We start from the raw sequence: 12043 nt of genomic DNA on the forward strand, positions 1-12043 counted from the left end.
TAACGAGAATCTTCAAAGACTCTTCCACTATCTACTGGTGTGCGCCAGTTATGAATGAATGTTCGTTTAACTCATCATCAACATTCATCTTTCACAAAAAACTTTTATTAACATTGGCAAAGATTTTAGATATACTTCAAAAATATAATATGTATAATGTCCGGTTTATAGCGTCTTGGGTCTTTCGGTTTCCAGTCTCCATTTGTCCGTAACAAATAAGCTGTTTTTGCTGTATTTCTTCTATGATGGTGGTTGTTCTCTCCATGATGTCTTATTCTTTCATTTGTTACGTGCATTAATTTCCAGAACAAGGAGTTTTAGTTCCGTTCTCTTATTCAGTTGCCAGGTTTCGCATCCATAACAATGCTTTTAAAATATAATAATCAGACTGAATTACCGTGGTTTTGCGATGTCCTTTTCAGAGTAAATTGAAATGCTGAATTTGCTGTTCCAGTACGTCGTAATTAGTGTTGGAATGTTGGATGCTGATGATAGCGGTAGCTTCTTATGGAATTGGCGTGATCGGGTATGCTAGATCCTAAAGGTCGTGGCATATTATCGTGCCTCGCGTTTCCAGCACATAGCGTTTAGTTTCCGAAAAATATAATTTAAATGGTTTTAAATATGAACAACGCTCACTGTCCGGAACATAGCGTTTCAGACACTTAACGTTTCCGTTCAGTATATTTGAAAACAATATTTTACTGATGCCGACGGCTACGTAACGAGTCGTAACCGGTTGGTAAGGATAATGTGAATTAGATGTCCGTCGTTTTCCCCTGGTTGTTTATTTTGAGACAGAGTATTTGAAAAAATAATTTTCGAGGCTATTTTGTCATTTATGCATGTGTTTTATTGCTTTGTGACATTCTTTGTGTTAAAATGGATTTCGAAAAATTAATTGAACTCGTACGCGGTGAAGAAATTTTATATAATTACAATCATAAATGCTATCATGATGCAAATAAAAAAGAAAATATTTGGGGGGAAATCGCACGCAAATTAGGACAAAATGGTAAGTAGGTATCAAATAATCCCACAAATATTTAATCCGTCTAAAATGTATTAATTACACGAAATACATAGAAATTATTGTTGCCAGTCAAGTTTTCCAGCAGCAGATTGAAAAAATGTTGTAAAGTTGTCCCTTACTGTGAATGCTAATAATGAATTATTTCCACCCTGACTAGGCAGACTAGTAAATTCCTCGTCATTTTTTTTGTCATTAGTTAATAAAATTTATTAACTATTTAATGTTCTGAATGGGCCCCAATAAAATTATGTAATATGCACGTAGTTAGTAATACCACCTTGTCTACAAATTCTGGTTTCAATTGGATTCTTCTATTATAAATTCGAAATCTTTGAGATACGATTCCAAAGACATTTTCTACCACCCTCCTAGCTCTTGATGATCGGTAATTGAATTGTTGTTTTTCTATGTCATCACATTGAACTGTAGGATTTGGCCTCATTAAGTAGGGCTTTAAGGGGAAAGCCTCATCATCTACAATAACATGTGGCATCTTCAATTTCATTCCTGGTAAAGGTTTATCCTCTAACTTAATTTCATTTTCTAAATATTTTTTTTAATAGGAATTATGAAAAATGCCTCTGTCACTATTCTTGCCATAGCTGCCTATGTCGACAGCAATGAACTTATACCTAGCATCCACGAAAGCCATTAGGTTTATGAAAAAAGTTTTCTTATAATTAAAAAATAATGAACCACTATTTGCTGGAGCAATTATTTGAACATGTTTCTCATCGATTGCCCCAATGCAATTAGGGAAATTCCACAATTCCCAAAACTCTTGAGCTATTTCTTGCCACTTGTGAGGATCAGGGACAGGAATACATTCTGATTTCATAGTCAAAATAATTGCATTTGTAACATCCATAACGATTGACTTGACAGTGGACTGTCCGAGTCGAAAACTATATGAAATTGTTTTAAACGAATCCCCAGTAGCTAGGAACCTAAAATAAAATTTTATTGTTAATTAATGTTTTTTTTTTCAGCTAAGGATTGTAAAAAGCAATGGAATTCCCTTAGAGATGTGTTTAGGCGACAGCGAAAAACAAAGAGTGGTCAGGCCGCAATTATAATTAAAAAATGGAAGTTTGAAGAAGAAATGAACTTCCTTCTTTCTTTCCTTCAAGATAGGTCTACCATTTCGACAATCGAAATGCCCGAACAAAAAGAGTCACAAGCTGAAGCTGAGGCCGACTCAGAGATAGTAGAGACTGAAGAAGAATCTTTAAATGTTGAGGTGTTCTACGAAAAACAAGCCCCAAAAAGAACTGTATTTGAAACTCCGCAATTGAATGAACGTACTGCTGAATCTGTGGTTATGGATTATCTCCTAAAATCCGAAGAAAAAGACGAAGTTGAAGCGCTTTTTTATGGTTTGGCCCAAACTGTAAAAAAGATGCCGCCATATTACAGAGCACTGGCAAAAGCAAGAGTTTCTTCAATTGTCGGGGAGATAGAACTACAATCTATTACTCATCCTAATCCACCTGCGATGAGAAATCCATACATCTATCCGGGTAACTATCCTGCCTATAATGATCAGCCTAACAATAAAAATTCAGGGCCAATTACACCAATGTACTCACCTCAGACATCGGAATGTTCAACATCAACAAAGACTTCTAACGTTTCTATGCCAATGCCATCATTGCAGTTTTGGATTCCTTATGAAAGATTAAATAACATTTATTTGAAATATTTTTTAGAATTGTTGATTTTTGTATTTTTTTTTTTTTTTTTATTTGTATTAATTGTATTTGTTCCGATTATAGCGCCATTTATCAACAATTCTAAAAAATGTTTCCAATAAATGTTACTTATTTTTTCATAAAGGTAGTCCCCGCCTCACCTCTAGGGGGTGGAGTGTGGAGTCGTTTTTGGTCTCATTCGATATGTTTTTGAAAATGATTGAAAAACTTATTTTTCAGTTTTTCGATCCGATTTGTCGAAATATTCGACTGTTCCGCTACTTTTCTGACACCCTGTATATAAAAATTTACGTTGCTACTATAAATTTTTTAAGTAGTATTCGTTATGATGATATATTATGATTATAAATAAATGAGTAATTTTGTTTATAGAAACTTTTTAACTTACCTTAAACACACAGCTAATTTTTCTTTAGGTGTTATGGCTTCTTTAAATGTAGTATTTTGTTTTTTAACTAAAGGTGTAATTAAATTTAAAATATATTCAAACTGAACTCTATTCATTCTAAAATATCCGTAATATTTTTCATCGTCATCAATTAATTCTTTGTATAAAGTCCAGTATTCACCTTTCTTTTTCCTTTCTCTTAGCATTGGATGTACTCCAAACCTTTTTTTTATTACAGTTTTTCTTTATTCATCATCAAGTAGAAGCGCAATTGCACATAATTTTTGTCGCGAAAAGCGAGAACACATCTTTACCGCATCAAACTGAAACGTTCTATGTATGAAAATGTGAACGCGCATCGAATTGCTGGAGTGGAAACGCTACGTGCCCGAAACTATACGTGCAGTATATACCGCGACCTTAACGGTCATTGTACTTTAACTCCTGTTACCCGTTTTGAATTTTATCAAAGTCGCTATGAAAGGCACCTTATTATGGATCTGTGGAAAAATTGTGGTTCATTAAATCCTAGTAGTTAATCTACTGTTTACACTTTGTAGTGTTTTTAACGCTCCCAGATTTAAACCAAAAAACTGAAAAATTGTAATTTTAAAAAGTTTATTACAGCTTATATCCCTCTAAACTTCAAAAAACGACTTTTTTTAGAGAAATAATTAAAACAAAATCAGCAAACATTATTTTATTTACTAAAAAAATATGTACACTGCAATAAACCATAAATATATATGGAAGAGTTGCGAACATTTGAGAAAGTAAATCATTTTCAACCAATTAATAATTTCAGTTCTTATTTTACCTTATTGTTATTTGGAAATGCAGCAAATCTCTTAATATACATATCACTAAATTAATTTGATCTAGTTTAAAATGCTAACGAAAATGAATAATGTGTATTTGTACTTTTTAATTGTGAAAGTGGAAATATGAGAAAGAAAATTCAGATTGAGTGAATAAAGAATACCAAAGGACCTACGTAAATAATGGGTAAGCGACTAAAAAATTTAAGTATCATTGATTATAGTCATAGAGATAAAGAACTGCTAAGAACTATAAAACTGCAAAAAAAGAACGCTGTGTCTAGGTACACTCTAACTTGTACGCAATTAAAAAAAGCTAAATACACGCAAACGAAATGTCATCAAGCCAGTGACGTCATTATTTAGCGTGCGCTGCGATTGTATTTTTGGTACACACTAACTTGTGCCGTGTGTCTGCTGTGCTAAGTACAGTCACACAGTGAGCGGCAGAGTGAGGTTAGATATGTGTATTGTTTAATCGCGTTGTGTTTACACTTTACAATATTGATTAGTAAAGAGTTTTCTTATTTTTTTATTTGTTTAGTGTTTGTTGGAATTTATTATGGAGTGTAGACAATTATTCAATTCTTTTAATGAGTTTAACAACATTTTAAAACTATATTAAAAAGATAAGAAACAAAAATTTTGTGCGCACCGAGGGGGGGGGGTTGGGGGGTTAACCCCCCCCCCCCCCCCCAGGACCCTATTCCGACACTGTTACTTACACATTTTAAGGACTCAAAATGGAGGTAACACCATAAAAAAAAATTGGTGACCAAACCCCCCCCTCAGAGGCAAATTCTAGTTGCGCTACTGAGGCCACCTAGCAGAAATATTGAGATGGCAGAAAAGATTTTAAAGCGTAAATTAAAGGAAGACCTTAAATATTACGAAGTTCAATATATTTGTGTTCATAGTAGTACGGTAAGAAGACGTGGAAAAGCTTAAAAATTACATAATAATTTTATTATTGTTGATTTCGTACTCTGTGCATTTAAGCGATATACCTAATTGTTTTTTAATCTTCGGCACACCCTTGTTAAATGTGTATTTTATGTATGTTTTAGAACTTACATAATGAATCGTCCAGCTGTAATGTATATTTTGCTAACCTGAATATATATTTTATATACATGTTGATTTATTACAATTAAGTTCTTCCCTTAGTCACAAATATTTGTCTATCAGACGACCACTAAACACACCAAAAAATCGGAAAATTAGCGTGTACTAAAACTAGTCACAGCGGACGCTAAATAATGACGTCACTGGCTTGATGACGTTTCGTTCGTGTGTATCTAACTCTTTGATTTTCGTACAAGTTAGCGTGGACCCAGCCACAGCGAAAAAAGAACTAAACCAAGCATATAGGTATCTAAGAAAAAGGTCCAGACTATTACGCTATATGTTTATGCAATTTCTGGTTTTCTAGCATCTTAAAGGTTACTTATCCATCGGCCGGCTCGACTAACTTACAGATTCTTTAGATTTTATACTATTGCGTTTGAAGTAGTACTCTGCTTAGCCAGAATCCATAAACACGAAACTAGTTAGATACTTACTTCGAAGTGAGTCCGATAAATTAACTGAGCTATCAAGCCAACATTATCTCTTACGATGGATAGAAATATGGATATGGAGATAGGACTATGGCGAAAAAATACGCTTGTCTAAAAAATGTAAGAAAATGAACATGTGTAGAACAGCAATAAATAGGGAACAGAACAACTATTTGTTTGAACTAATCAAAAATAGGATAATGAAGAAATAAATAACCATATAATACTACGTGCCAGTTGTCACATATAATAGTACCCATGCTTCCTGTTGAATTTGTTGAGAAAATGAATCTACTAAAGCGGGATCCTTTACAATACTTTGGGAAATCTTAAAACATCTACACAACAATTATTTATAGCTACCTGGTTATATATAAAAAAATATATTACACGTTATCTAGTAAAGGTATGTATATACAGAAGTATTGGCTACACTTCCATTAAAAACTTAAAAACGATATAAAAAACACGCAGTATATAGATAGCTGTTCATTTTACTTTTTTAACGGATCGTCAGGGGATATACGTTTATCTTTAAGTACTTTTCTATCTTCTTCATCACTACAATATTCTGCTAAATCATCGTCAGGAGCTGCTGTTATAACAGCTTGACTAGTATTTGACGGCAGTGTCCGCTTTTTTGGTATTTCTTGAGATTTCGTAATGGTAGAGTATATACTCATTGCCTGAAATTATAAAATAATTAATGCTAAGACTACAATCAACAATCAATGAGTTAATAACCAACACAAACAGTTAATATGTACTTGCAGGAATATTTACATCTCGTCTAAGTTGGCACCGTGTCGTACGTATTTCAACCTTTTGATCTTATCGACATGGACTGTAGAGAAGAGGAAATGAGAAATTGCTCCATTCCGTATAACGGTGGTTGATACATCATCTATCAGTCACTACGCAAGTAATGTATTCTAAATAAGTCAAGTGTCAATCTAATATTATATGAGAAATGCATCCATTCGTATATCGATGGTTGATACATAATCTATCAGTCAATACACTAGTAATGTAGCCCCTGTCTTTGAAGGTCACTAGATGGCGTTGATTTTAAATTGTACTTTCAAGATTACCTTCCATAAATTCCTAGATATAGGATAGTCGGTAGCTGGTAGTACTCTTCTACTAACCTATTAGAAGAGAGGCCACTTCAGGGATTAGTAACCCTCCTCTACGCTAGCTACGGTTTGGCACCTACACTCCATTTTCCAGGTGCAAACAGGCCCGTCATTAAAAATGCAATTACCAAAAGGTGAGTAAGGAGATATGCCCAGAATCTCACACTGATAACATATCAGTCTGTCTCAAGGATTCTGAGGGAGACAACTCGTGACATACAAATCAATACAGAAACGAAAATACTCTCGAAAATTCAATATCGTTTCATATAACCTTAGGAGCCTATCGAGAGAATAGAAATTACTAAAACTCCAAGAAGTATTAGAAAAACTTAATTGGGACATTCTCGAAATTAGCGAAATCAGAAAACAAGGTGAGGAATGCATTACTCTCAAGTTAGGACATAACCTGTATCATACAGGTGGTGTAGGTGTCTTGATAATAAAAAACATGCTCTAGATATAAGCATTGCAAGCATTTCCAAGCATGTAGCATACTTAATACTCCGTCTAAACACCAAACTTAAAATGAAATTTATCCAAGTATATGCACCCACATCTGCAACTGGTGAAGAAAAAATAGGACAATTTTACGAGGACGTCAACGCAGCCCTTGCAGTTACTGGATGCAGTATAACTTTCCTCATAGGAGACTTCAACGCCAAAGTATCAGAATGACTGGATGAAGTTGAGGAAGTAATCGGTCCATTTGGAAGTCAGAAACGAAGAGAGAAGATGGACTTAGATAAGCCACGGACGGACAAACAAAAAACTAAGTAGACTTAAATATTTCCAATAAAAAAGAAGTAGTCCCCAACGTAACAGTGTTAAATAATTGCACAATAGGAAGTGGCCCCAGAATTGTTAGTGTAACGCTTGGTATAGTCTTGAAAAGGGAAAGATGAAATGGTCCGATGAACCAACTTGATATTGAAACTATAAATATTGTCATAATTAAAGCCACCAAAGAAGCGGAAAAACAATACTGCAAACAAAAAACGAAAATCTTCTGTTGACTCGCCGAAAATACGAAAAATATATATTTACGAAGAAAAATTCTAAAACAGAACGACAGAAACTCTGAAGACCTAAAACAACTGAACAAAAGAATATCTAAAAAAATCTATAAGAAAGTATAAGACAAGCTATAGAAGAGCATAAAATTGTGAAGGTGGTGCTGAGAAAGCTCTCAAACAGAAAGAGAGAATTTTAAACTAAAAGACAACCAAGGTTTTCAATCAACAAATAGAGGAAGACTGCTGAAAACTAACAGCAAACTTCTACATTGAACTATATATAAATAGTCAATAAATACGGGACAGTCAATGGCATCAGCGAAGAAGAATAATCAACCAAGGATGAGAGCTTATGCCGGGCATACCTCAAGAAGAAAATCAGCAACTCGAAAAGAGAAATCAAAAAGAACAAAGTCCCGACCTAAGATGGCGTAAAACTTGGAGGAGAAACACTATTACAGTCGATTAAAACTTATTTAATCTATGTCTTAAAAATGAAATAATCCCATCTCAGTGGAACAACGCCATAAGAATACTTTCCATAAAAATGTGATGTAGCTTGAGAAATAGAGACCGTTTAAGTCTAAAAGACCATTTTAAAAGACCCAGATCTTAATAATTTCGAAAACTTGGTCTTTCGGGTTAGGGTAACGATCCGGATCGTTTTTGCGTTTTCATTAAATGCTTTTAGTGTTTTCGTTGGTGAGTTTCGGTGTCGATAGATAACTGTGGACGAATCGATACTCTCGGTGAAATATAGTTTTTGTGTATGCACGCAGAATCATTTACAGTGATTACTTCGAAAAAGGGAAACAACTGCAAAATTGCCATTCATCGAGAAAATACGCACGTTCACACCTGCGTAGTTTCAACGGCTAAAACTGAGGAATTGAAATTTGATCCTCACTGGCTTTTCACGTCAAACTACGAGATCATCACCTAAACAGATACGTTTCACATTCCTAGTTTTTGGTTGACTTAAAAACGCTGGAGGAGCATTTAGAAAAATGTATTGGACTAAGAGATCATGTTGAAAAAAAAATGCCCTTAATAATTTGATTTGCTACCTTTTTCTAGAAGACTTATTGAAGAACCCACCTATGATAAAAGGTGAATTCTATGGAGAAGAATGTATAATACTTTTCCATTTCTCTGGTAAAATATGTCTGCGTGTTCTTCCACTTTAAAAAAAGTGTGCCCCAAAAGTATCCTATATTCGTTCATAACTTTGCGCTAAAATATTCCAGTACGCTCTGTGTAGACGAGCATTCAGCATGCCTAACGAAATTGGCATATACTTCAGTTACCAAGTCGAAAATTCCATTCCGACACATGGCCGAAAAAAGCTCGTCTAAAGACCATTGTGTAGGTATTGTACAGTCTGATAACGCTCCAAGAGATCAGTAAATCAATAAAAAAAAATAGGTTGAAGTTCTATAACGATTGCATGATGTTTAGAGAAGAAAACAGACTCATTTTTTGACAAGCGGCTACTTGTTTCTTGTCTCAACATACCACTCTGCGCTGAATGCCACTGAAAAAGCACCGATTACACAGACAAGATTATGTCGCATTCAAACGAATGCGACGATAGTACTGAAGGCCATTACAAAAATTGAATTTCAAAACTCCTTCAGTTATTTCAAGCACCGCTGGGAAGGTGTTGTTAAATCAGATAGGGAAAAACTATGGAAAAACTGTTGACACAAATGTTCCAAGCAGATAATACGAGGGCGGTCCGATATATTTTAGCTCGATATATATGACCTAGCGATGCTCCAACTTCTTTAACCCGTCTGAAAAATACGTTTTCTCGAAGTGTGCAAAGTAGGCCTCCGTGGCTACGACCTCTTCATTCGACTCAAATTTCTGCCCGGTGAGTGACTTTTTTAAGTTTGGAAACAAAAAGAAGTCGCACGGGGCCAAATCTGGAGACTACGGTGAATGGGGCAGCAGTTCGTAGCCCAATTTGGACGTGGCGACAGCGAAATGTGAGCCGATGCGTTGTCATGGTGTGAAAACACGTTTTTCTTTGCCAAATAGTGCCGTTTTTCCGCAATTCGGAGTCGAATCGTCCCAATAATTCGACATAGCAGAGCCCTGCGACCGTTTTACCCTTCTCCAGGTAGTCGATTTAGATCACACCTTGTCAATCTCAGAAAACGCCTTCGTCGGAACACGTTCGCCGGGTGAAGCCCGCTGTTTCCACTGTTCCTTGGTCTCTGGTGTGTACCAGTGGATTGATTTTTCGTTGAAGGTCACAAAACGACGTAGAAACTTCTTCGGGTTGTGCTTAAAGTGCGTCAAACACTGATCTGAAGTGGTCTCACGGTTGCACTTGTCCGGAGTAAGCAAACGAAGCACTTATTTCATGCAGAATATGACCCACGCGGTCTTTTGAGATACCTACTGTTTCATCTGTCACTCACTTTCAATCGGTGGTCTGCCAATACGAAATTGTGGATACTTGGTAGCTGTTTTTGGGGCACCTCGGTTTTATATCATAAAAACCGACGAGCGACCACGTTGAAACTCGTTAGACAAATTTTTGACGGTCGCCATCGAATGAGAAGAGTCATCGTACACAGCACCCAAGCACTCTTTGATATCGCTACGCGATTTCTCTTCCAAAATCAAGAATCGAATCACGGACCGATATTGCTGTTTTTCTATTTTTCTAAAATCCGAGGACACGCCCACTTCCACACACGGTCAAAACAAAACTATTAGTCCAATTCTGCTGAAATTTTGAGACTAGGTGTCTACGGAAATGTATTACACGACAGTAAATTGCGATCTATCTTGCGATTCAAGCGGTGAGGCTAAGTATATCCATAATATGTATTGCTCTTACAAAACTTCATGAACCTGACTCACTCATTTGGTGACGTCAATGTACGAACGAAACTGAAATCCAACATTACTGAAAACATTTAACTGTATGCAGTGCGTTCTCATAGCAAAATAGAGTTTTGCTTCAAACTAGTTTTTGTATTAGTAAAATAGTTGGAGTATTTATTGTTTTTTTTTCTAACAGTCGTTTTTAATACTTTATATTGAATTTAGTATGAAATTAAAATAGTTAATATTTTTAGGATTCATTTTTTTCCGGCATGCGTATTTCGAAGGTTTATGAAGTTTTGAAACATTCGTAGGGTACAGAATTGGAAAATAATTATTAAATAACCCTGCAATGAATGGATCAGTATAGTTGTTCAATAATTCAAACTGATGCCTTTTTCGCTGCTCTAAGACGTTACTAATACAAACTAATATTATAAAATTCACTATACAAACCTGTGAAACCAAACTTGATACATCTCCAGTATTTGCTGGTAAAATCAAGGTATTATTCGTTCTAGCTAATTTATTAAATGCATGTACATATTGTTCAGCAATACTTAAGGAGGCAGCATTAGGACCTAAATCTTTCTGTAACGCTTCTGCAACTAGTTTTAAACCTCCGGACCGTGCTTCGGCAACTGCTAATATTGCTGCAGCTTCACCAGCGGCTTTATTAATTTGTTCCTGGCGTTCAGCTTCCGAAGCAAGAATGCGTGCTTTTCTTTTACCTTCTGCAACATTAATGTCAGCTTCTCTTACTCCCTCTGATTCTAAAATTGCTGCTCTCTTTTTTCTCTCAGCCTCTACCTAAAACAAAATATACTTAAAACGTATTACATTAAATATACAATATTAGTTTCCATAAAAACATACATTATAAAAATTCTACCAAAACATTCAAAAATCAGATTTAACACATTAACGGACGAAATTGATTTTAAATAATTTAAAAATTAAGTGACTCCTAGTTTCACTAATATACTAGTAAGCCCTGTATACCTGTTGAACTATGGCAATTAATTGAAGAATGCAATTCTGACCAAGAACCGTATAAACATATGAAATGTATGTTTCACAAACCGGTTCTAATATCGAAGAGTTAGATATAGAAAAAGAAATTATTATAAAGCAGCTAGAGCAGGTGGAACCATGTTCAAAACCAAAGCATTCTCACCTCCCCCCTTTCCTCCTCAAACTTCCAAACCAACTCGCCAACACGCACTAGCTAAGAGCGACGTTTTAATGGCTTAAAATCCCAAAAGTTATTTTCCATGAAAGACGAAACTACTGACCGACCCTCAGTCTACGGCGGCTCCAACATTCCCAATCAAGGTAGAGCATAGCAATCCCTGGAAAACATCAGGCTACTATAAAGAGCGACAAACGAATACTAATTCATACAATCTTAGAACTATTATATCAGGCCAGAGGATGATGGAACTGGAGGAAAAGCTGAAAAAAATAAAATGGGACCTCATCGGCCTCAGCGAAATAAGACGAAGAGGAGAAACCTAAATTACACTCTGAGATAGCGCGT

The 12043-nt window shown here is 35.4% G+C and overlaps 1 protein-coding gene across 1 annotated transcript; it reads right to left on the minus strand.

The window, feature by feature from the left end:
- Positions 1-5195: 5195 nt before the first annotated feature.
- LOC140432134 (stomatin-like protein 2, mitochondrial) lies at positions 5196-11313 on the minus strand (the record flags this gene model as incomplete). Its single annotated transcript, XM_072519972.1, has 2 exons — positions 5196-6196; positions 10960-11313. Coding segments are annotated over 2 exons (546 nt in total), but the record flags the coding sequence as incomplete, so codon positions are not given.
- Positions 11314-12043: the final 730 nt, after the last annotated feature.

The sequence above is a fragment of the Diabrotica undecimpunctata genome, unplaced genomic scaffold (assembly GCF_040954645.1).
Source record: "Diabrotica undecimpunctata isolate CICGRU unplaced genomic scaffold, icDiaUnde3 ctg00002947.1, whole genome shotgun sequence".
In the NCBI taxonomy this organism is placed as follows: domain Eukaryota; kingdom Metazoa; phylum Arthropoda; class Insecta; order Coleoptera; family Chrysomelidae; genus Diabrotica; species Diabrotica undecimpunctata.